The following is a 26,981-nucleotide window of genomic DNA, read 5'->3' as shown; positions in this document are numbered from 1 at the left end:
TACTACTGGCCTCTGATCAGGGTTGTGTCTCCTTGCTTGTTCTGCTTGACCTTAGTGCAACTTTTGATACCATTGATACCATGCTATTCTCCTCGATAAACAGGAAAATGTAGTAGGCATTAAGGGAACGGCCCTTTCCTGGCTCAGGTCTTATTTAACTGATCGTTATGAGTTTGTAAATGTAAATGGTGACTTCTCTTCTCATACTAAGGTAAAGTTTGGTGTCCCGCAAGGCTCGTAAACATGGTATTAGCTTCCACTGTTACGCTGATGACACACAGTTGTATGTTTCAGCAAAGCCAGTTGACAGAAACCAGCTTAATAAAGTTGAGGAATGTGTAAAAGACATTAGAAACTGGATGTTTAGTAACTTTCTCTTACTTAATTCTGACAAGACAGAAGTACTTGTACTAGGACCACATGCAGTTAGACGTAAGCTTTCTGATTACATAATAACTCTGGATGGCCTTTCTGTTTCATCATGTGCAGCAGTAAAAGACCTTGGTGTGATTATCGACTCTAGTCTTTCTTTTGAAGCTCATGTAGATAATATAACTAGGATCGCTTTCTTTCATCTCAGAAATATTGCTAAAATAAGAAATATATTGTCACTACATGATGCAGAAAAATTAGTTCATGCTTTTGTTACCTCTAGGTTGGATTATTGTAATGCCTTACTGTCTGGATTTTCCAGTAGATGCATAAACAAGCTCCAGTTAGTCCAGAATGCAGCAGCAAGAGTCCTTACTAGAATCAGAAGATATGACCACATCACCCCTATCTTATCCACACTGCTTTGGCTCCCAATCAAATTTCGTATTGATTATAAAATACTACTATTGACCTATAAAACATTAAATGGTCTCGCGCCACAGTACCTGAGCGAACTTTTGGTCTTTTATGATCCGCCACGCCTACTTAGATCAAAAGGTGCAGGCTATTTGTTGGTATCACGAATAGTGTGTGCTACTGCTGGGGGTAGAGCTTTCTCTTACAAAGCCCCACAGTTATGGAACAGCCTTCCGCTTAGTGTTCAGGGGTTAAAGACACAGTCTCAGTGTTTAAGTCTAGGCTGAAAACATATTTGTTTAGTCAAGGCTTTTGTGAATAGTTTTTTCTTAGGTACAGGGGCAGGTCTGGAGGGTTCACAGGCAAAAGAGTGTTGTGGAGAACTGGGATGTTTGGATGCTGTCGCCCCCCCCACTCTCACGTGTTCACTCAGGTTTGTCAACAGTGGAGTGGCTGGCTGCCTTATGTCCCAGGGTGCCCTCATGTTTGTGTTAGCTTCTGGCTCTCCCTTTTAGTTATGCTGTCATAGCTAGTCTTGCCGGAGTCCCTGCTTGCACTCTGCACGCAAAGTACATTGTCCTTAACCATTAGAGGACAAAAGCTTACCTAACAATCTCTCCCTCACTCTCTGTCAAGCTACACATGCTACTTCTGAGATGCCAGTGATCCTGACCCCTTCTGCTCCCCGGACCTGCCTGACCCATCCTGATGCCCTACTTCTGGTTGGAGTTCTCATCGGTTGAGTTCGCTCGCTGCTTTTGGGGCCCCATATGGACGGCCTGAAAAACCATTTGGATTGCTGGGGATAGTGCCACCTGGGGGCTGTGGAGATGGCTTGGGGATCACATATGGGGAGCTGTACTGTAATGGCTTGGGACTGCGATTGCTGTAGTGGCTTTGGGGCTGCAGTTGCCACGAGCAACTTCGTACTCAGGACTCCATCAGTGGACTTTTAAGAAAAAAAAAAATCCCAGAAGATATTTTTGGAAAAATTTGTACACCCAGACATGTTAGTTTGAATTTTACATCAAATATTATAATCATTATCATAATTTACCTTTGTGTACAAGACTATATAAGTGAATTTCCCTGTTTCTAGCTTTTCCGTGAACAGTTCACTGCAGCAACAGTAAAAGAGCAAATGGTGCCACAAGATGTCTCAGGAGTGCATTTATTTAATTGTTGCTAATTTTCTGACCAATGATTTGATCAATGATGATTTAAGACCATTAAAAACTTAATATTTGCCATTTTAGGTTTGGCCCAGGACTGTATACACACGCATAATTCGTTTATAGGTAAGAGGCACTACTTTGTTTACGGCTGATGCTCTGGGCCGCCATGTTGATTTGACGTCACTTGCTCGGAGCCTAGGAGACCGATCCGAGCTGGAATTCCGACTTCAGATGCCGTTTCTTTGTGTTCCTGGGCCCGAGCTCTCGTCGAGTGCTGTAAGTAACCCTAAAGCGCATGCTCACAAGTAACACGTGCTTTAAACATGACTTCCGAGAGGCTTCAGTTCCATGAGATGGGGTTAGACGACCGTCTTTTAAAGGTATATTTTAGCGTAACTAAGTATTTTACGGTTTATTAATTATATACAGGCTCAAACTCAATGCTGTTATGAAAACTGATTGGGTCATGATGGGTAATTTCTCCCAGCTCTTACATGTTGATCCTCGACTGCTAACTCCATACCTCGTTTCGGCTAACTCGTACGTATTTAACTGAAGCTAAGGTATAATAGATAAGAGGGTTGGGTTCATGTAAAGAAATTATAATATAAAACCTAGCCTAGCTCTTGTCTACTTAAATAAAACACTAAAGAGACCAGAGGTGAACATATATATCAGGTTTTGTCATGGTAACTAAATGCTAACCGAGTGAAATGCCTGCTGAAATCTGATTGGCTGACGGCGGCTATGTTTTTGAAGTAACCCTAGCATCATCACAGGGTGTCCCAAAAGTCTCCATACGTAGGGGAGATTAACACTTTTTACCATACTTAGATTATATTATGTATATTTTTTCAGATAGTCTTTAAGAATGCCTTTGACAAAAGAAGAACATTGAAATCAGTCTCATGGCTGGATCACAAGGTTGCAGTGGAATTTAACAGGAAGCATGGCAAACACATCACACATGCATGTAACATATTGACACATTCAAAGACTGGAAGTGTTGAGGATCAACCGAGACGTGGATGTCCATGATCATCCACCGGCAAAGACATGACTGACATGGTGCTGGCAAGCACAGTCCCCAATGTATGGAGACTTCTGGGACACCCTGTAGAACTCTACTTACATCAGTACAACAATACAGTACAAGAGATTTCACCTTGATCAGACTCTGTGGTGGCTATAATCAACCGTCCAACAAATATAAATCTTCATAAAGTCCTCCTTCACAATTCTACACTTATTTAAGTTCCACTGAAATACTAATGACCTCTAATGGCCAATGATTTAAAAAATGAAAGGGAGGTTTATGGAGTGGATAAAGTCCATACATCAGAAATTTGATCTTGTTTCCCATGCAAAGAAAAACAATGCTTTTTTTTTTTTTGAACTACTTTCAGGTCTTTTGTGTGGTTTTTGAGATGTGAAAGTGAAGTGACCCATACTCAGAATTTGTGCTCTGCATTTAACCCATCCGAGTGCACACACGCAGTAGTGAACACACACCCGGAGCAATGGGCAGCCTTTTTTGCTGCGGTGCCCGGGGAGCAGTTGAGGGTTCTGTGCCTTGCTCAAGGGTCTCACCTCAGTCGTGGTATTGAGGGTGGGAGAGAGCACTGGTCATTCACTCCCCCCACCTACAATCCCTGCCGGACCTGAGACTCGAACCCACGACCTTCAGGTTCACCTTCGGGTTACGAGTCTGCCTCTCTAACCATTAGGCCACGACTCTCCAACGTTTTGGGATAGCTGGAAATTTTGCTGAAACCTGGCAAACCTAGTTAATTGCTGCGTCCCAATTCGCCTACTATCCGTCCTAAATAGTATCCGAGATTAGAATTAATGTGTCTCAAATGGTAGTATGTTGAAATGAGGATGGTCTACTATTTCCGGTAGATTTTCGAAGTGTGGCTCCGTGGACACTTTTTCAACTCCTTCAAAAGTATGTAGTTTTTCTTCACAAAAAGAAGTGCATAGTATAAGTAGGCGAATTGAGATGCAGCAAATGATATTAGCTCTTCTGTGTGCATCTCACTGGTGACAGGAAACACACCTGCTGTATCAAACATAGTTGAAAAAAAGGTATGCCTAAAACCTCTCAGATCCAGCTGCTAGACTGGTTGCTGGATGACTGCATGTTTTCGACTTTAAACTGCCTATTACAGAGTTATTCTAAAAATTCACTTTAATATCCTATAGCAAGTCATGCTCCACCAAACTTGGCACACAGCCTCAGCATCTAGTCTTAAAGAAGCCTTTCAGGATTCATATGAATCCATTTAATGTCATAAGTTACAGCTGAGTAATTTGAGTAATTTAAACTCTGAACTTGCTGGAATTGATTGGAAAATGGTGGCTATATTGTTTACAAATCTCAGTATATTTTTGATCATTATTGAGGTTCAAACTCTGCTGAGTAATTTGACATTAATTTTGTGAACATATGCAAAAAAAAAAAATCCTAGGCAAATTTTTATGGTTTCAGCCAAAGAAACAGGATAAACATTTTACTGTTCACTTTATTTCCCACATGATGTGCTTGGACCTCTAATAACACCTTTTGATCAGGTCTAGGTAATCTAATGACTGATTTGTTCATTCACGTTTTTTTTTTTTTTTTTTTTAAAAACAGTCATGTTTCCGAAAGCACAGATCAAGTCTATAGAGCAGGGGTGTTCAACTAAAATTTATGAAGGTCCAGTTACATAAAATTCCTTGCTTGACAAAATTGCCTGACAAAATAGTTCACTCATGTGCCCCAACCGAAAATGTTTTTTGAAAATAAATGTTAAATCAAGGTTTAAATTTTTTTTTTGCTTGAGGCTGGGCTCCTATTTTGGACCGCTTGATAAATCATTACAGCAGTTTGTATGGCTAGAGGAATATTGTTTTCAGAGTATATCAGTATACTGCAAAACTGTTCCTTGACATGAGTATAGCATTACTTGGGATTCAACTCTTATGAAAACACAGTGCATTCTTTTAACTGTACATGCCCTGTCATATTATACACATTCCAGGGCTGAAAGAGAATTATGAAATCAAATACATAAATGTAACTTTAAAGCCAGCGTGTGTTAAGGTGCTATATAATCTTAATTGTCGCTTTCTCTTAAATAATTTACATAAATGCATGAGATTGGTCGCAAGAATCTGCAAAAGAAGCTGCAATGTTTCATTTAAAAAAAAAAAAAAAAAAAAAAACTTGACTACGGACAATTTTTTAAATTTATACATTGATGGGTTCTTCTACAGCATTCTGATCCTTTGAAACACTTTACTGGGTCCATATTTAGATCCAATTGATGAACCCTGCTAAAGAGGGTTAAAAAAAAAACAACTTATTTTTGAATTGGATTTTGGATCATTACAAATACCTGAATGTTTAAGGCGTGATTCAAATATATAACGCATCCTTTTAAATATAGCAAATTGATTCGGTTTGTACATTCATGTTTATGACGCTGTATGTGTTGGCAGGCGGTAGCTGACCTCGGATGGGCCCAGCCGACTCTCATTCAAGAAAAAGCCATTCCACTGGCTCTCGAAGGGAAGGATCTTTTGGCAAGAGCTCGGACTGGTTCAGGGAAGACTGCCGCCTACGCTGTACCGCTGATTCAGCGGATCCTCACCTCTAAGCAGGTAGAGCGTCACTTTCACAATCGGTGAGCTCGACTACCGAGCACTCTGATGGAATTAAGTAAGGGAGTGAGTACGCATGTGCTGATAACTGGTTACTATACACTGCAATATTCAACACTTTTCTCCCTAAGTTCTTCATTTTGGTCAAGTTTGAGGACAAATTATATGCGCCATTATCAAGTTGGATATGAACCATTTTATTTGTAAATCGTTTACACATGAAATTTAGTATTCATGAAAATCCTGTTAGTTCGGAATAACGTTTGTATTCTACGAGAGCTCCTGAGTTTGTGTAAATTTACATATATAGAGACTCACTAATGTAAATCTCAATTTAATCGGCTTCAAATCGTATAATTGCCAGTAAGTTACTGCACTTTTATGTACGGATTTCGCTGTCAAGTGTAAGTAGCCTATTTATTTCAATTAAACACACATTTAATGAATATTTTGTAAAAACCCTGAAAATCCATGAATTAAGACAAATAATATTAGTTATTCAATTAAGACAAAAGAAATGCTGCTGTGAAAAAGTGTCAGCTGGCATGTAAGACGGTTGTGTTTGCTAAGGCACGTTCTTTTAACACTTTAGAGCCAGGACTAAGTGATGTATAAGTGACCGATCTGGTAGGCTTTATCACAACCTACAATGAGCCCCACATGCGTATGAAAAGTTTTAGTTGTAGGTGTGGCCTATGAAAACATTTATACACAACTTGATAAATGAGGCTCTTGATTCTGTTGAGTGGATGAGAGTTTCATGCCTAGAAACTGGAAAAATATGGATGGAACTAACCAAATAACCATATTTTAAAAGTCTAATTGTTTGAAGCTAAACTACAGTGGGGCAAAAAAGTATTTAGTCAGCCACCAATTGTGCAAGTTCTCCCACTTAAAAAGATGAGAGAGGCCTGTAATTTTCATCATAGGTACACTTCAACTATGAGAGACAGAATGGGGGAAAGAATCCAGGAAATCACATTGTCTGATTTTTAAAGAATTTATTTACAAATTATGGTAGAAAATAAGTATTTGGTCAATAACAAAAGTTCATCTCAATACTTTGTTATATACCCTTTGTTGGCAATGACAGAGGTCAAACGTTTTCTGTAAGTCTTCACAAGGTTTTCGCACACTGTTGCTGGTATTTTGGCCCATTCCTCCATGCAGATCTCCACTAGAGCAGTGATGTTTTGGGGCTGTCACTGGGCAACACGGACTTTCAACTCCCTCCGAAGATTTTCTATGGGGTTGAGATCTGGAGACTGGCTAGGCCACTCCATGGACCTTGAAATGCTTCTTACGAAGCCACTCCTTCGTTGCCCGGGCGGTGTGTTTGGGATCATTGTCATGCTGAAAGATCCAGCCACGTTTCATCTTCAGTGCCCTTGCTGATGGAAGGAGGTTTTCACTCAAAATCTCACGATACATGGCCCCATTCATTCTTTCCTTTACACGGATCAGTCGTCCTGGTCCCTTTGCAGAAAAACAGCCCCAAAGCATGATGTTTCCACCCCATGCTTCACAGTAGGAATGGTGTTCTTTGGATGCAACTCAGCATTCTTTCTCCTCCAAACATGACAAGTTGAGTTTTTACCAAAAAGTTCTATTTTGGTTTCATCTGACCATATGACATTCTCCCAATCCTCTTCTGGATCATCCAAATGCTCTCTAGCAAACTTCAGACGGGCCTGGACATGTACTGGCTTAAGCAGGGGGACACGTCTGGCACTGCAGGATTTGAGTCCCTGGCGGTGTAGTGTGTTACTGATGGTAGCCTTTGTTACTTTGGTCCCAGCTCTCTGCAGGTCATTCACTAGGTCCCCCCGTGCAGATTCAGTCTTCCCAGCCTGATGCAGGTCTACAATTTTGTTTCTGGTGTCCTTTGACAGCTCTTTGGTCTTGGCCATAGTGGAGTTTGGAGTGTGACTGTTTGAGGTTGTGGACAGGTGTCTTTTATACTGATAACGAGTTCAAACAGGGGCCATTAAAACAGGTAATGAGTGGAGGACAGAGGAGCCTCTTAAAGAAGAAGTTACAGGTCTGTGAGAGCCAGAAATCTTGCTTGTTTGTAGGTGACCAAATACTTATTTTACCGAGGAATTTACCAATTAATTCATTAAAAATCCTACAATGTGATTTCCTGGATTCTTTCCCCCCCATTCTGTCTCTCATAGCTGAAGTGTACCTATGATGAAAATTACAGGCCTCTCTCATCTTTTTAAGTGGGAGAACTTGCACAATTGGTGGCTGACTAAATACTTTTTTGCCCCACTGTATAAGCACAGTAAGCAATGGCAAGTTAAACAAAAATTTGACAGTACACGTAAAACCAGTAAAGTTTCATACAGTGTTTTGTAAATTATTAAAATCTCAGATCCTTGCTGTGATGTGTTAATTTGCTACCGAAGGATCACGGCTGTGATTAATGTTGGAGTAACAAATGAGAGTGGTCAGAGGGATTCGATGATTTTTATCGTCTTATTTCTGTGAAAGACGGTGCGAGAGCAGGCAGTGCGAGCTTTAGTCCTGGTACCCACCAAAGAACTGGGACAGCAGGTACAGGCCATGATTCGCCAGCTCACCGCCTACTGTGCCAGAGACGTTCGTGTGGCCGACATCTCAGGCAAAGCAGAGTTATCAGCGCAAAGGTGAGTGCAATTAAAATTCTGGAATTTTCCTAAACTGGAAAATTTATAAATGTATAGACTAGGTTTCCAGCATGAAGAAAGAACTTAAAATGGGAAATTCAATTAAATGTCCTTGGAATAATCTTGCAGATTATAATGTGGGGTTCGCCAGCAAAATCAGTACATCTAAATGTCTTTATTTTATGTAGTCAATCCCACTGAGAACCTATTTTCAAAACAGACCTGTTCCAAAGTCTAGACTTTTCATAAAGCCCTTGAAATCTGAACTTTGATCATATTTTACTTTTTTATGTAATCTTTCATTTAAACAAAGTTGTTCTGAGTTCATTTAAACTTGACCCTTCTTTTTAAACAAAATGAACTAGTGCTCTCTAATGCTTCTCTTGTACCTGCAGAAATATTTATGCGTCATGGTATTCAAACCGTCGGCCATGTTTTAGCTGGTAGCTCCAGACTAGCACAAAATGGCCGCGAGCTTTGGAGAACACATGCAAAAACCACCTACCAACTAGATTTATTTATTTTTACACACCAGTGTATGATTCAGACCTCACCAACACGCATACATTATCAAAATATTGCTCTTCTAGCAGACTCAGAAGTCTATTAAAGCCTCCCAAAATACTATATACGCAGTCTACGTACAGGCTATGGCTCCATTATGCCCATGATTCTGAAACAGCTAGCCGTTTACAAGAGTAAAAACTTTGTGTCTTACCTTTGTGACTGTTCATCAGAAATAGGATAATCCGTGCTGGTTCGCCATTCGGACAGTTCACCAGTTCGAAGGAAATCCACTTGTTTGTCGAATAATCCGCACGTCAACTGCTGACGTGCACACGTCAACTGCTGACGCGTTTACCACACATACCACCTCTTCCGTTAAGGCTCAGTCTTACGTGGGATTCCCTTTATCAGTGCAGTGCCGAACAATTAAAAACAAAAGTCCTTCCTATCGGCCCTCCCTTAGGTTCCCACAGATACACCAGCATGGAAATATGGGAGATCATTTTGATAAAGTGGAAATAATCGATGATAATAGGTTTATGGTTGTTGCACCAATCAAGTTCAACTGCTGCCAAAAAAAAAAAAAAAGGAAGAAAAAACCACCAATGTTCTACGTAGCAACACAACAACTTTCACAGGCTGGTTCAGAAGCTGCAACTAGGAACCAAAAACTAAGGATGTTTCACACTATGGAGGAGAAGTTAACCACTGTTCCTCTCGCCCACTGGTAGCTGCCATGTAACTTTGCTTATTATTTGCATTAAATTGAACTCAGCAGCATCACTTCCCTTTCCACTTTGCAATGCTATCAGTCGCTCCACCCTTGGCCATGGAAAGTGATGGAAGGAAGATGATCCCAAAAAAAAGACACCAGGTCAATTTGCAGACAGTCGTCTGTATCAAGCACGTCAAAAGGAAAGATGCTAGAAACTCAATCGGGCCCTTTTTTATAAGCACATGGATGCAATAGTTTGTCATAAAGGAGACATTTCATTACAGTCGCCACTCTGAGAAACTAACATGGTGAATTAATTTTAGAAGGCGTTTCTGCTGTGAGCGTTTACAAGACTACACACTGAAAAAGTGCCGAGAACTCATCCCTTTATGGCTCCGCCTCCTGCCGATGTGAATCCCTGATTTTACTCGATGCTGTGGATCAATTTGTATAGCGAGGTCAAAATGTGTGTGTCCTTGCAGGCCAATTCTGATGGAAAAGCCAGATGTTGTGGTGGGAACTCCATCTCGGGTGCAAGCCCATATCAAAGCCCAGAACTTGGCGCTGCATGCTCTGGAAATGCTCGTCATTGATGAAGCAGACCTCGTTTTCTCTTTTGGCTTCGAGGCTGATCTTAAGAACCTCATCTGGTGAGTGTTTGAAACCCGTCACACGTATCATGAATTTGCATCTTTGTCTACTTTCTTCTCTGCTCAGTGCACAATGGAAGTCCGATGAGAATGAATGAATGGGATGAAGTCTTTAAACATGGCTTTACTGTTTCCCCACAGTCACTTGCCTAAGATCTATCAGGCTTTCTTAATGTCTGCTACACTCAATGACGATGTTCAGGCCTTGAAGGAGCTCGTTCTACACAACCCTGTAAGTATCAGAGGCATTGTTTTACCAGGGAGAGAAATAAAATTATACTTTTGAAAGCAGATACCTTTTTTAAAAGTTAGATTAATCGTAATGCTGCATTAAATTAAGCCAGGATTCAGCATTTAAAAATCGAGCTATAAAAGCAAAACTTGACTCAAAATAAGATCAGGATGAAAGCATGATAAACAGGCATGGACTAAGCATAACTTTATTAGCTAGACTGGTTAAGTAAAAGCTCTCATGTTGCAGTTGCCTAGAAATATATTTACTAGGCTAAAAATGGTAGCTAATGTTAGCTATTCGAGCTCATTAATACAGACGCAAATAAGTATATAAATTTCCGTGTTTCAGACGACTCTATGTAGGTATAGTCAAAGAGTCTGAAGTAGCATTTCGTGTTTACTCCCTCGACAGAAACTCGTTGGCTATGAGCTGTGACTTTTTCTCTTCACATTGCACGTAAAAGATTATTCAAGTGTGGCTAGCGTCTTTATTTTCTCTCAGTATATTTCACTACAAGTGTGTTTGTGCTAGCAGGAGTGTTTGACTTTGCGTTAGAGTTTATTTGGTTCGGTTTTGTCGGCGTTTCATGTGTGTTTCTGGTTCTGAAAAGATCATCTGCCATCCCTGAAAGCTGATTTTTTGTTTTTGAACAAGACTAGAAAAAATCCTGGTGACTGTTAGCCTAATCAATGTACTTGTCCACCAGGCAATGAAATGTCCTGGACACACCCCTGATACCACATTGTGGAAAAACTAAATTACTATTTATTATTAGTCTTTAATATGTTTACTATTAAATGCTAAACACAGTTCATATTGAATGTTGCTCCTAGGATTAAAATTAATAAACAAATGTGACCTGGTTCTTGCCCTGCTTAATTCTTACCCATTTTCTTCCTGTGTGTCTGTAGGTGACGCTGAAGCTACAAGGCTCCCAGCTTCCAGACAGCTCGCAGCTGCAGCAGTACAGTGTGAAGTGTGAGGAGGAGGACAAGTTTCTCCTCATCTACACACTCCTCAAACTTGGCCTGGTGCGAGGCAAGACGCTCATATTCGTCGGCAGTCTGGATCGCTGTTACAGGCTCAAGCTTTTCTTGGAGCAGTTCAGCATTCCTTCCTGCGTCCTCAACTCCGAACTCCCCGTGCACTCGAGGCAAGTACTGGCAGACTAACGTGCTAACTTAAAAAAAAAAAAAGGACGAAATATTTAGTGTGTGTATATATATATATATATATATATATATATATATATATACTGGCCACTTTATTAGGAACACCTGTACCTGTATCTAATCCGCCATCCATGTTGCAGCAGTGCAATGCATACAATCATGCAAATACAAGAACTTTTGTTGATGTTGAGGTCAAACATCAGATTGTGATCTCAGTGACATTGAATGTGGTATGGTTGTTGGTGTTGGGCTGATTTGAGTGTTTCAGAAATTGCTGATCTCCTGGGAGTATATACAGAATGGTGCAAAAAAGAGAACTTGTTGATTAAAATGGACAGACACTTGTTCAAGCTGACAGGCAAGCTCCGCTAACTCAGATAACTACTCTTTACAACTGTGGCGAGCTGAAAAGCATCTCAAGAACACACAGAACCTTGAGCCAGATGGGCGACAACAGCAGAAGCACATCGGGTTCCACTCTTTTCAGCCAATAACAGGAATCTGAGGCTACAGCAGGCACAGGCTCACAGAAACCGGATAGTTAAAGATTGAAAAAATGGCATATGGTCTTGTTCCGGTCTTCATTTTTTCTCCCCATTCCGTCTGAGCATTAACCCTTGACTGTCATTAACATTAAGTTCTTGACCTCTATGTGCATGCTTCTATGCACTGCACTACTGGAACATGATTGGGTTGGCTGATTGGGTAATTGCATGAATGATTATGGGGAACAGGTATTCCTATTAAAGTGGCCAACGAATGTAGACTTAGCAGATTATTTTCAAAATAACAGGTTAGAAATTATTTCAAATGATGACTTATGGAAGACTTTTTAGATTTTTTTTTTTTTCCAAAATTTAAAGTTATGTAAACTGTCACGTAACCAAACAGCAAACATACATAGTCTTGTAATGTCTATAGTCAGAGGTGCTGTTTTTATTCAATTTTCAGAAGTGCTGTTGCACATAATTCAACATAAATTCTATTCTCGTACTCTAGGTGTCACATCATATCACAGTTCAATCAGGGATTCTATGATTACATCATAGCCACAGATGAGCAAGGGCTTGACAACCCGACTGCTGATTCCCAAAGTGCCGAGAGCAGTGGGAAGAAGAAGAAGAAGAAGAAGACAAAGAGTAAAACGTATGGTTTTTCTAGTTGATCAGTATGTTCACATTGCATATATACTTTATTGACATTATATAAAAAAAATTATTGGCACCCTTAAGGAATATTTTAAATCAATGCAAACAGTTTGTCATTGTTCAAAATCTTTTATTTTTCTGTTTAACCATGCCCCATTTCTTTGGGGTATTTATGAGGTTGGACAGAAATCATCCATTCCCATGGGAAAAACTAACTCAAACAACACAAAAGAGACGAAATAGTTGATGATCCGTGCAAATGAGGTAATGGGTATAAGAATACATCATTTCTCAGGAATTGGACCCATGAGCACACACTGTTCTCCCAAGCAGTGAGGAGGATATGAAAGAGAGAAAAAGAGCCTAAAGATTGGTTTTAGAATTACACAGTTACAGTAATTCTTGTGGTTGACAAGTTTCAAAACCAGCTGTTGAATGCCATGTGGAAGTGCTGCAGTAGTTGTTTGGTAGGAAGAACCATCTCATCTTTAAAAGGAAAAGCTGCTAATAGACCACTGTAAAGTATGGAGGCTGATCATTGATGATTTGGGGCAAACATTCTTCCAAATCAACACAGAAATGGTGAAATGGTGAGGGTTGACCACGTTCCAATGACCATCTCAGTCTCCATGTGCATAAACCTAAGAATATAAAGGAGTTTAATTTTGTTGGAAGAGACTCGGTGCTGTTATTATTTCCAGGACAGGTGTTACAAACTATTTATTGTAAGGGTGCCCATAATTTTGAAACCAGTGTTTGTAGAGGGGGAAAAAAATTAATCCTTAAAAAAATTGTGTTTGTGGGGGAAAAACATGTTATTCTTTTTCATGTATTAATTTTTGCTCATTTTAACGAAGGGTGCCAATAATTCTGTAGAAATTCCAATTTAACTCAAGAATGACATTTGGATTGTAATCTTTTTCAGAGGCAAAGATAAAGAATATGGTGTGTCCAGAGGCGTGGACTTCCAGAACATCGCAAATGTCATAAACTTTGATTTTCCCGCTTCTGTTGAATCCTACATCCACAGAGTTGGCAGGTGAACATCAGCTTCTCAGATACCTTCACGTCCATTGATTATACTGATGTGAATTGCTCATAATTTGCCGTTTCTTGGCGTTTTGCAGGACTGCAAGGGCAGATAACAAAGGCACAGCTCTCACATTCATCTCCCATTCAGAGCTGTCGTTGCTGGAGGAGGTTGAGAGTGCTCTCACAGGAGGTAACACTCACGCTCATTCTGAGTTCTGATACTGTACAGGGTGTCTGAAAAGTCAGGAACTAATGAGAGTAAAACTACATATACTTTTTTTGTATTTTGTATTTATTATTTACAACATATGCTCTGCATGTTCACCCTTACGCATTTTCTCAGCCGCTGTATCATGTTTTTGTGGATTTTGCTCAACAAAATATGTCGGATCAACAAAGTCGGTTACTGACTTTTTGGACACTCTGTATTTTATATACCCTCTTTGACATTAGCTCATGTCTCAGAAGGCCAAAAAGCCTGCAACAAACTAGTGACCACTTGCAGCACAAGGGCAAAATTTGTTAAGGGAATGGATTTACAAGAACTTGGTGGATGTGGCAGATTTTAAGACTAATAAAAAATGTGACTCCTACAGTCCTGTCTTTAACGGTCCTGTCCTCTTTTCCTCCCTTGAGCATGGGCAGCTCATTGGTCCCCCAAAAGAGGTAATAAGAATTTCAAATGTATGGAACGGCAGATATACTGTACATGGTCGGATTCTGCTCCATGGCTGAGCTGCTACTGGTTAACAAATTCAGATGTTATATCTTTAAAATACAAGTGCATACAATTATTGCACATGTACATTTCATAAACAGCATCATCATCAGATCAGCAGAATCATCCCTCAACTTTGTGCTGATCACAAAGTCTTCTGGGCCTTCAAATTATCTTCGAACAAACTTCCCTTCAGCTTTTAAAAAGAAATCCAAAGGTGTTTAAGGGTGCAGTTAAGACTGGGCATAGAGTGCAGGTTCCCAAGATATTAGCATATATTGTATATAAAGAGCTGTGTCATTACTTAGAGGAGCAATTTATAATTATTTAGAATCCTCTGTTGCCTGTAAGGTGAGCTGCAGCTGTAAACACACATCCTCTCTACAAATGCCTCATAGGTTGTCTGAATTGAAGGAAACTAGGCAGATCCACAGATCTATTGCATGGCAATATTGTAAATCCCAGACTGCACATTTAATGTAAATTAGAACGCTTAAGCACTTTGAAACATCTACTTTTTTGAAGTCTAAATATTTGTGTTCCTCGTGTGCAGACAGCGGAAACTGCGCCCTGAAGCCATACGGGTTCAAAATGGATGAAATAGAAGGATTTAGATACAGATGTCGGGTATGACGATTACATATTTACTCACACACTTTTTTTTCTGCCACTAATTTAACATGTACAAGTCTTCCAACTTGACTAGGCTTAGTATTATTTAAAGCCATTTAATGTGTGTAACGAGCTACAGAAATAAGTTGTTATTAAATAAATTATTATTATAAATCCCTGTAGGATGCGATGAGGTCTGTGACCAAGCAAGCAGTGAAGGAAGCCAGATTAAAGGAGATCAAGCAGGAGCTGCTCAACTCGGAGAAGCTTAAGGTTTGTGTAGACAAGTTTACGAAAAAAATTCATAAACAGTTTATACAAGATTGCAAAGTCCGTCTCTTAAACTGCTTTGTTTTGATCCAGATGTACTTCGAAGACAATCCGAGAGATCTGCAACTGCTCCGTCATGACAAAGACCTCCATCCTGCGATCATCAAACTCCACCTGAAAAACGTGCCAGACTACTTGAGTAAGAGATCATTCCTATTAACAGTTCACAGCTGTATAGGTATTATTGAAGCATGAGACATTAGGGAAGATAAAATAGTTTGAAAACATTTTTCCTAATCCCTATTTCAGTTCCTTCAACAATGAAAAATCTGGTCAACCCCCTCTCACGCCGGAAGAAGAAGAAGCTCAAGCCCAACCCAAAGGGAGTTGTGAAAACTGCCTTCAAGGTGAGACTGAAATTACTTACTTCAGGAACTAACTTGTCTTTCAGATATTCTGTAACATTAAATGTAACTATAGATGGATAAATAGCATGACATTTCATTGTTTTAATAAATATAAAATGTAATCGTTGGCAAATTGCTGTTATTAAAGGAATTAAAACCCATCACCATCCCATCATTGATAATTATCCTATAAACAGCATGCACGGTTGTGTTTTATTCCTTATTTGGGGGGGGGGGGAAAGGGTTTGTAATTATGGGAGAGCATCTTGGTGCATCAAGTGGTTGAGTTATAAAAAATATTTTATAAAATTAGACATAGAAAAAAGCTAAATATTTTATATATCAATTTGGACTGTACTGTATTACATATAATACTTGAGTTATATTAGTGCTACTTTTGACAATATGTTAATGGAACCGGTGGCATGTGATTCATTGTAATGTGTTACTTATAGTAAATGCATTGAACATACCACTAATAATTAGTAAACACAATGTACACAATGTTCTAATGTCCTGTCTCCTTTCCTCATGCTTGCAGAAGAATATCAGAGGGAAGAACCCACTGAAGAGTTTCCGCTACACTGGGAAAGCCAGGAAGCAGAACAACAAATCCTAACAGCACAGGATTCAATTTTTCTACAAACCAATAGAGACATTGGGATAGAAAACACTCATTAATTCCCAACATGCCAAGCTGGATGGATGTTCTTCAAGGACACACCTGCATTGAACTGACTATAAAGAATAAATAAATTTCTTACACGGCAGTCATAAAGTATCATAAAGTGTGCTGCTGAATAACATACCTGAGGAACGTGAACACACTCACTGAGATGGTTTCTGAGGTAGAGCTGACGTTGAGATGGTCAGTGCTGGACATGTGAGATCATACCGACCGTTCCTTAATAGCTTCACATCCTTCACTCAGTTTTTATGTGAAGAACAAGCTCCAAGGAGTTTTCCTTAAAATGTAGATCAGTGTGACAGCCTTGTTGGTCATTGTAATCATTTAGAACTGAAACTAAAATCACTTAAACCCAAACCATCATTGTATCCTGATGTTTAAAATCATTCAGTGTTCATTCCATCCTTCAAACCTTCTTCTATTACTTATAATCCAAAATATGTAAATTAATGTTAACAGTTCTTTAATGTCAGTTTTTGTTTTTATTTGATTGTATTTTGTTCCTGAACAACAAGGCTATTATTAAGGCTGTTTTCTAGTTCAAAACATAATGATGGTAAGTGAAACATAATTAATAATTTGCTATCATTTTCATATTGGTTTTAGTTTTAAATGATTACTTCACTGTTCTTACAGACTGTCATGTAAAAAAAAAAAAAAATCCCACAACCTGAGATTCAGCAATGTGATGTTATTTCCTTTTCACAGATTGAAAAGACGTTTCTCACTTGATACAACTGCAGTGTTAATTATACATTTATACAGTGAGCACATTAAGATGGGAATAAGAGAAAAAACTACAATACAAAGCGGATTAACTGCGTCTGAACTGAAGAAAAATGTTACAGCATATTTACTGCCTAATATTACCCAACATTTTGCCTATAAACACTTTTAATGTACATGTCTGAGGAATATATTTTGCCAAGTTAGTTTTATACACAACTACACAAAACATGGTGCCATTCAATCTTAAATTAAGACTGAATGAGCTGCAGGAATTTGGCAATTACCAAAAAAGGCACCTCAGAAGGTCCTCCAGAGCAGCTTGTCGTATTTTTGACAAGGAAACACACTTTAATTTATACAATGCAACCCTTACATTGCGTAGAGACACACACAAGCCACACAGATTGAGCAACAACTCTGCATAAAGTAAAACACCATCAGATCACTAAGAAAATTTTTTTACGCCATGGAATCACAAGAATGTTCACAAAATAAACCCAAAACTTCAACACGTGTCATTTTTGAACATCAGCCACACTATGCACTCCAGATATCTGATAGTCTTAAACCTTTCTCTGATATACATAAACACAGAGAGGAGTTTTAGGAACTTTAAAAGTCCTAAACAACAAACATTTCGGGATGCGGCGAATTAAAACCACCCGAGATGGGGATTCGATAGTTTTAGTAGTTTTATAACTACAGCTTGTGCCAAAAGTAAAGAAAGGAATCCGAACATTATAGAGATCCAATGTGATTCTAGACTCAACACTGATTGTAGAGTGTCACCGATAGTTAAAGTATAGACACGTTCACGTTTGTTAGTTCTGTCTGAAAATAAGAGAACTAGACACTGTATATATTGTTATTAAATGTCATTCGAGGGTAAGGGACTGATTTCAGAGGAGACCACACTTGACGTTTGACTATTAAGAAAGCAAAAAAAAAAAAAAAACCTAAGCATGATCACTACCTTTAACACTTGAATGCTTATCCGAATACAACTAGGAATGTGAAAATACAACTATATATATTTTTTTTTAATTAATCGCTTACATTGTACAAAGATAACAAAGGATGTAGGCAAAGCAAAAGCTAGTCTGACATAGTGCACTCCATTTATTTCACAATTTGTAAAGAATTTAAAGTATACACTCTATAAGACATTAGAGTTCAAACCTGGTCATCACCCATGATCAATGCATTTTCCAGTTTTAAAAGACAAGAAAATGTAAAACATTTTTTTCCCACTATAACCCATCTCTTGAAATGTTCAATATTAAGGCTAACAGTCTAACTTAATGCACAGCCACTTAAAGTAAGGCACAATGGAGACTTTATGTCTTAACCTTCTCTCTGCGCCGTGCATTTTCCATCCTAAACCCTGCGGACACCAGGCCCTGAGCGGACTGTCTCAGAGCACGGAAGAAATAGCAAACCCTCTTACAGTGCAGTTAAGTGTGGTGTAGTCTGGGAAATCAGTCCCTCTAACCCATCTGAGAGGGAAAGAAAACAAACAAACAAACAAAAATAATAATAATAATTAGGGATTCTCTCTATCCTCAACACTCACTATAAGGTCTCTGGAACTGCTGAGTCTGTTCTATATCTGAGCCCAGGCCAAGAGAGGGACAGAGAGAAATAAGAGAGAGGACAGAGATAAAGAAAAGGTGGTCCAGGAGAGTCTGATCCGTCACAATGCTTTCATCACATCACCTCACAGCAAGAGTTCTGCTTCCGTGCCTGACAAGAACACAACACAGACGCATGCGACGTTAGTGTATTATCTGAACTGAATATACATGTGAATGCAAAAATGACTGATAATGAATCGCAATGTTGAGCACCAAGATTCACTTTCATTATACTACAGCATTGTTGAATTCTTAAATCTGATTGGTCAGAAGGTGCTGATTAATATTCTATAACAGCACAGCTAGACAATAGTTCCAGCTACAAGGTTTACATTAATGTGCTCATTCGAACAAATTGTTTGGATAGTAACAATTTACACAGACACTCATATTGCGGGATGCTTCATATAAACGTAACCTGTGCCTTTAATTTTTCTAAACATCTACACAGTAAAGCATGGTGGTGGTAGCATTAAGACAGACTTTACACTTTGTGGTTTCTCGCATGAACTGCTTTTTATTTTTTAATATAAACTACTAAAAATTAGACGTTCTTTAATAAATAAAAAATCATTCGCAATGGCAGACTGTCGTGTAAGAGATGTGCTGTTATTGGAAATTATACCACAGCATGGTTGAATTCTTGAATATGATTGGTCAGGAGGTGTGAATTATTTTTGCTCCGGCTGTAACGTGAATGGTAGGTTTATATTAATGTGCTCGTTCTAATACGTTATTGTTACTATAGAAACAGCTCATACACAGGAACTTGTGTGGCGGAGGCTCCATATAATCTAAGACTAATAATAAACAGATTTAATAAAACTTTGTATAATTGTTGATGTGGTGAAGTTTTTTTGTCGGAGACAGAGAGAAAATGAGAAGCTGGGGAGTGAATGACTGTTTATCAAGTCTAGAACAGAAGTATTCACAGGAACAAACTTGACTCGTGGATGTTCCATAACATTAAATCTAACTATAAACCATTAACAAGTGTGATGTGTTGTTCATTAATAAATTAAACATTGTAATTGTTGGCAAATAGCTTAAGCGGAATAACATACTCCAGACTGTGCGCTTCCACCCCACTTGGATTACTTTCGTATAACCAGTTTGTTGTGATATTCCTTACACAAATTATTAAACTAGGCTGGTAACACTAACGCTGCTTCACGTCAGACCACATCACACCACCATTTTATTTTTTTATTCTATCTTTGATTATTTTCCTATACGGACATGCCTTGTCATCATCTACTCCTTACTTGTTTGCTTTTATTAGTCATTTTAAAGTTATATTCCACTGTCGAAGGCAAACCAACTGATTTGTTTGTCAGAATCTTAAATAACAACCACGTTTGAAAACATATTGTAATATTTATCATGATATAATTCCAGATGTTTTAATGGTTACAAAGCCGGAGGACAGCATTTGCCACTGTAGTGTAGAATGACCCAACATTTCGTATTATTTTGCTGTGCTGCTTGAAACCATTTCATTCGGAGAGTCATTATACTAACCGTTTTGTAAAAGGCTTTTGATTGGTTTCCCAGGTGCTCTGATTTCTGTACCAAGTCATCCAGCTTTTCTCCTCTTTCCAGAAGTGACTCCATTGTGTTGTGCTGCAGAAGACAACAGACAATCACGTCAACATCAACTTGTATGCTGGGAATCAGTAGTAGTTAAAGTGTATTACAAACACTGAAAACTGTGGTTCTGGGGGAAAAAAAGCCCCAAAGTCATTACTAGATAACTGAAATTGTTTAGGTGATAAAATGATGTACGATGTAAGGTCAGTATATAATAGCGAAAATACTCGCATGAACATGATCAATTAGTGGCTGCAATAAAATTCTTAATATCCGTGGTCCTGTCGGCCCCTCACGTGAATTAAATAAGACATCATTAGACATATTTTTCATTACGTTAACTGACTGGATCTCAGAGCTAACCACAAAAACAGGGATGTTTTTATTTAAAATGAAAATGATTGATAGTATCTACTGAACTAAGGAAGCAGATCAAAATAACTGGGCAGGGCTTAAAAACTGAAACCACTTCCACAAAAACCAGCATTCTCACGCTCACTTTAGAACACTGATCTGACTATCAAATATGCAATAAACCCTTTTAATAATTGATAACTAGCAAGTTGCTTGTGTGATGACATTTGCTCACCAAAATAATTTTGGTTTCATCCAGTTCAGCTTGCACTTTAGTCATGGCATCGGCTTCACGCGGGTTCTGTGGAAATAAACAGATTTATGAACGATTCGTTCTTTAGAGTGACTCTTGTAAGGCAAATTCATTCATGTGGAGAAATGAAATGGTTAATTAAAAGTTATGAAACTTTTCTTCACACAGCTTTTGGCATAATGGTACGCGTGTGATGTCATCACAGAGTCAGTTTGCAGGTAGATATCATGCACGTGCACACATTATCAAATTAAACCTGGTAGCTTTCGGTACTTAAAAGATTCACTTTTCTAAACCAAACCTGTTATGGGTAAATATTTTGCTTGACATTGACGCCTGCTCAGTGTTTTTGGATTTGCAGTTTGATTCACTTAAACAGGTGCTTCACATGATTTTTTTTTCTTTCTGAGATTACTCAATATATTCTGGCTTAAATTCCTATGAAATAACCATAGACGTGTATCCATCTCACCTGATACTTGGCCAGGTAGCTGTCTAAGGCGGTATACTGAACAGTAGCTGGTGAGCCTGAGGGCCAGTCTATGCTGTTCACCTCCCGGGCAAATTCCTCCAACACCTGCAACAGAGGCAAACCAAATTAAATGTAGATATATGAAAACAGATGCTGGGAAACAGCCTGAGCTGCTTTACTGCATCACATCAGGGAAATCCTCACAGTTGGCTGGTTTACGTTTCAACCTGAACAAAATTCTGAAAGGGAGGCAGTTTGGACAAATCACTCGCTTTGTACTGAACTGCAGTTCACCTTATTTCCAAGAAGACAAGCGAACTCCAACCACTGCCACCAAAATAAATGCCTCCTCTCACATAACAGGCCTTTCCTTTAAATTACAGCAGTCTGTATATGATTTCTGTGATATGGCTATGAAGAATACAAAGCATACAATTCCTGCAAGGTGACTTTGAAGGCTGCGGATTTCTTATCCATTGAAGCACAACACCATTTGTTTAAACAGGCAACAACATGAACGCTTTCACCTTTTACTTCCTGTTTACTATCCCCTCCCTTTTCTGATGGATAGCCTGCAAAAACCTTACACTACTGATCTGAACATTCCAGGATTTCAGACGCTCAATTTCCAGTGAAACATTAAAGTCTAAATTATTAAGAGAAGAAACACTAACAAAACTTTCAACAATTAAACTTGAAGAAACGTAGGAAACCACTTGTTTCCACACAAGCCCACCTTATCGAGCAAAGTGAAGCACACTCTGGAGGGGTACTCGTTATCTGCAATCACTACTCCGCTGAGACAGTCGTTCCGGACGTACACGTGACACAGGTATTCTGTGGAAAAGACAAGTTAGAAATACAATTCTGGCACACATCATCTTTCTGGACAGCATTTTTGTTCATACAAAATGAGTATGGGAAATAAAGGTGACATATGAAAGTGGCAATGATTAAGTAAGGGGAAAAAAAAACAAAAACAAAAAAAAACACACAAGGCATGCTGCTTTAGGAAAATAACGAACAATGGTGTGGTGTAATGCGGCACTATGTACAAGAGATGTACTGTTATCACTCCAAAGTTGATTATTCTCCTATAAGGGCATGTCCAGAAGTGTTTTATATCTTTTTTTTTACCACAGCAATTTGCCAAAGCTAACAATTTTATTTACATTTAAACTATTCATTGTGGAACAGAAACAAGTCATCACATTATAGCAATTATAAACAGTCTTTTACTTAGCAGACAGGCTTTTTTCTCCCTCCTGAAGTTAATAAGAAAAAAAAATGCAGTTTGTCATGTCATAAAGCCCTCCATGCTGAAAACTTTCCCATGTCAGAAAAGTCATAGTTACAGTTTTACTTCTGAGACTGGAGACTCCTTCCACAAACGTTCAATAAACATCTTCTCACAGAAAACTATGCATTTATGTTGCGCATCCATCATATACGTCCCTGTGTAAGCTGCTACTAAAGAAACAAACATACTGAACACATGGATTAATACAGACCTATGATTTGCCTTGCAATAGAAACTAATATCAGAGCTGCTGTTATAGAAAATGAATCAGCACATGGCTATAGTATAAGACTGTAGTAACACTTCTCCAGGATTACTTTAATGGCATTACAGTGGTGGATATCGTTCATTATGATTTAATCTGTTCTTGTTGTTATAATTATTTAGATATTATTTATAAGCCTAACTGATAGCTGGATTTTATTTATAAAATAATCTGTGCTGTGGATCTTTGAACACTGACTAAGGAATCAAACTGTACTATATTTCCGTGCTTAATTCAGTTGTACTTCCTCCCCAGCATCATCCAAGTCTCACTCATGCACTTGACATGCCGGTCACATCAGCATCGACCGAGGAGAAAATCATGGCCTTAAATCTAATGAGGAAACACTTCTGACTGAACATTCTGATTAAAGTAATCAATACGGTTACCAAAAAAAAAAAAAAACTCCTTTAGGCAGTAAATCACAGAGAAACCAGCAGACCAAGTGGTAGGCAACGACAGCTGGCCAGAGTCAGTCCTTGGCTGAAGATAAACATCAGCTGGCCAATTTGTTGTTCTAATTACTGTGAAACTTCAGCTCACTTGTTTCCTCTTCCAGCTGCAGTGAGAGTAATGACTGGTTTGGAATAACGACATCTTCCTGCACAAAGCAGGGGCAGAAATCAGTGTAACGCTTCGGTGTCATCCAGCAAACCTTTACTAACCTTGCTCTTTGACTGATGCACGGCTTCCTAACGAGGAGCGCTCGACTATCAGGCTGCTGGTGAATGTCATGAACTCTTGTACACTGAAAGATAGGATTTAGTGACACAAGTCAAGACATTGTTAAGAACCATGGGTGGGCCAGAAACTTATTACATCGCAATTCTTTGACCTGATCACAGTTACTTGAGCTGAACACCATTAGACAGGAACACACACACATAACTGGAAAGTATATGATAAAACACAGACAAGGGGCCTCATTTATCAAACTGGATACGCATTGATTTATTCGTAAATCTTTCGTATGTGCATTTGCACAAGAAACTTGGTATTCATGAAAATACTGTAAATTCATATCCTACTCCTGCTCCTGAGTGTGTGTAAATTTACATACAAGAAGACTAACTAATGTAAACCTCAACTTGACTGACTTCAAATCACATAATTTGCATGGATTACTGCACTTTTATATATGGAATATATTGAGTTTAAACTGATTATTTTTATTATGTTTACAGAACTAAAAATACTATTTCTGGGTGCTTTTCCCCTGATTTTCTCTCTAATTTAGTCATGGCCAGTTCCCACCTATCAGACAGCTCTTCCCTATCACATAATAGCTACCAACCAGGAAGGCATAATAGCTTCCTCTGAGGCAAGTGAAGCCAGCCGACTGCATTTTTTCAAACTGCTACTCCTGCAACGTCAGGGGCGGTGTAAGACGCTCGGAGGAAAGTGCTATCCACCCCCTTCTGCATGCAGATGATGCCCATGATTGGCTAGTTGCAATCTCCAGATGATAGAGAGAACGCTTTTCTGTTGTGCCACTCGGGCAATTATTGGCATTAATTAATTAAAACTAATCATTTAATTATGACAAAAGAAATGGCACCGTATAAACGGAGAACGGGCCAGTCTGTCTGCGCATAGCCGTTAACCGTAAACAAATGCCTTAGCTGATGGAGAATTTCGCGCTCACTTAATAATATTAATATTAATGTTATTAAATATTTTATTGGCATAGAAGTGAGTCAAAATAATTTCCATTTTAGTCTTTACTCTCATCTTTCATTTCAAGTCAAAATAACTTCCACTTATTTTTTTATTTTTTTTTTTTTTAAAGACCTTTACCCTGATCATTCATTTCATGCTCCCAGCAGTCCCAGCTTGACCTTTTATGGAGTTTTGTGGGTGTCACTACATGGAAATGAGCTGTGTTGGGAACGTCCTTTGTACTTTATGGGTGATCAACATACACACGAGTAGAAAGAAAATCAGCGTTTCTGTAAATCGAATTTGTAAACCGGCGGCACATTTTAGTTCAGTTTGGCTTCCTGTTAAGCTCAGAATTGATTATAAAATTCTTATTTATGTATATAACGCTCTTGCTGGTCTTGCTCTACAGTACATTATTGACCTTCTTCAGCCTTACTCTTCTATTAGAGCACTAAGATCTTGTAATCAACTTCTTCTATCTATTCCCCGCTGTCGTACTCTGGAACAGTCTCCTCTTTCGCGTGAGGTCTTTAGCCATTTTTAAATCTTCTCTTAAAACTTAGTGTTATTCTTCATCTTATGACGCTATTTGATGTGACGCTTTATGGTGTTATGTACAGCACTTTGGATCAACTAATGGTGTCTTTAAATGTGCTTTATAAAGAAAATCTGACTTGACTTGAACAATCAGTTATAATAAAGCCCAAAATAATCTGTTGTATTAAAATGAGGTGTATGTAAGGATTTTTAGCATCATGTGTAAAGGCCCATTGTGGAAGACTCCCATCTCTGTGATTTATCCCGGAGAAAATTAAATTGTAAAATGGTGGTAGTTGGCTGAAATGTAGTACGTGAAACCCTGGCCTACCTACGGGCAAGAGGAGGTCAGGTACCTACCTGGATCTCTGAAAAAAACTAAATGATGACAAATCATAGGCTGCTTTGAGAAGGTTGGCCTTGTTCGATCCTTTGTACAACACACACAAACTGTAGAGCTTCATGGTTCTTATTCAGCTTGGGTTATCAGCAGACCTGGATCAGATACACACAGATAAACATCAGCATAACACTGACAGAAACTCTCCCATGACCACGTGACCACTGTAACTGCATATTAACAAGATATTTATGTTACAATCACCATTTTACCAAATTAGTTCATTACAGAATTACAGTTTACATTTAATTGGATTACTGGCTGCTGCTTAGCTCCTCAGTACCTCCAGCTCGTTTTCTCAAGAAAAAGATTAGCACGTAACTAGCATTATTAGCAAAGCCGGGTGTGTTATTTGTCTCTACCCGTATTCAGACAAATTCCAGCCTTCGGATTGGATCCTATTATCCCGCCTCCTTCGCTCTGATTGGCTAACAGTGCTTACTCGTGGTCAGGCTCCCAATTGGACAGTGCCGATCCAGATTTCAGCCAATCCGGGCTCAGGAGGCGGGACTTGTCGTAATACTGGTAGACGTGTCACTTAAATATTTCACAGCGTTAGCACGCTAGCAAAAAAAAATAAAAAATTAACAGAAGGCAACTATTATTTTCACAACAAGAGCAACAAACTACGCGTTATAAACACATAGTTCATGGTGACATTTAAAATCTTACCTGTAAGGTTTGGTGAGGGAAAATGAAAGCTAGGTTAGGCTAAATCCAAACAAACTTGTGAAGCAGCTAGCTCCTGAAGCTAATGCTAACTGTGTTAATACTAGGTTTTAATATATTACAATGAAACCATATTTTTTTGTGAAACATAAACACGACCTTAATCGATTATTCGACCGTCACAGCGGCGCTACAGATAAGAAACGTTATCACCAGATATTCGCTTGTGAAACTTGGCCGCTAACTGGCTGAGGAGGAAAGGCTGTGTTCCAAATGGCTTTGTACTTCCTGTATTTGTACACTACGAAGGATTAGAAAAAAATGGCGACACACCTTATGTAGTGCACTAGATGTGGAATAAGAAGTCATTTGGGAAGCGACCACTGGAAAAAGTATGACAGCACTTAGGGGATTACAAAATAAAAGTAATGTAACAGAATCTGATAGCAAAGCTAAGAAATCTCTCAAGAGCAGACATTTTAAAAATAATTCCATTATTAGGCACAAATATTAGGCTTATTATTTAAATGTGTTCAATAATATTCTGCTATTTATTAAAGCTATGGAGCGATTATTATTATTATTATTATTATTATTATTATTATTATTGAACTTTCCACTCCCAGAACACATCCAAGGTCCAAGCTGACATTATTTATCTGCCTATTTATTTTTGAGTTATTAAGGTTTTATTAAACC

General features: G+C 38.7%; 2 protein-coding genes across 6 annotated transcripts; one reads left to right on the top strand and one right to left on the bottom strand.

Annotated features, from left to right (window-relative positions):
* Nucleotides 1-2,206: 2,206 nt before the first annotated feature.
* On the top strand, nt 2,207-17,097 carry ddx56 (DEAD (Asp-Glu-Ala-Asp) box helicase 56). The gene is made up of 14 exons (XM_026943747.3): nt 2,207-2,344; nt 5,451-5,612; nt 8,109-8,263; nt 9,968-10,135; nt 10,277-10,367; nt 11,282-11,523; nt 12,542-12,688; nt 13,616-13,729; nt 13,818-13,912; nt 14,994-15,067; nt 15,236-15,325; nt 15,416-15,521; nt 15,632-15,729; nt 16,271-17,097. Exons 1-14 carry the CDS (start codon nt 2,288-2,290, stop codon nt 16,346-16,348), a joined length of 1,677 nt encoding a protein of 558 aa, XP_026799548.1. The 5' UTR covers nt 2,207-2,287; the 3' UTR covers nt 16,349-17,097.
* On the bottom strand, nt 17,094-26,550 carry ykt6 (YKT6 v-SNARE homolog (S. cerevisiae)). 5 transcript variants are annotated; one of them, XM_034312327.2, is made up of 9 exons: nt 26,286-26,550; nt 25,976-26,176; nt 25,574-25,708; nt 23,680-23,762; nt 22,186-22,286; nt 21,450-21,554; nt 20,960-21,025; nt 20,302-20,403; nt 17,094-18,889 (listed from the first exon to the last, which is right to left on the bottom strand). In XM_034312327.2, exons 3-9 carry the CDS (start codon nt 25,675-25,677, stop codon nt 18,854-18,856), a joined length of 597 nt encoding a protein of 198 aa, XP_034168218.1. In that variant the 5' UTR covers nt 25,678-25,708; nt 25,976-26,176; nt 26,286-26,550; the 3' UTR covers nt 17,094-18,853. The 5 variants fall into 5 exon arrangements, with proteins under 5 accessions (XP_034168218.1, XP_026799550.1, XP_026799549.1 ...); XM_026943749.3 differs by having other exon boundaries at nt 26,056-26,176; XM_026943748.3 differs by lacking the exon at nt 25,976-26,176.
* Nucleotides 26,551-26,981: the final 431 nt, after the last annotated feature.

This window comes from Pangasianodon hypophthalmus, chromosome 17, assembly GCF_027358585.1.
Source record: "Pangasianodon hypophthalmus isolate fPanHyp1 chromosome 17, fPanHyp1.pri, whole genome shotgun sequence".
NCBI classification, from domain to species: domain Eukaryota; kingdom Metazoa; phylum Chordata; class Actinopteri; order Siluriformes; family Pangasiidae; genus Pangasianodon; species Pangasianodon hypophthalmus.
Note: the sequence above shows the minus strand (reverse complement) of the source record. Positions and strands in the feature narration are given on the sequence as shown.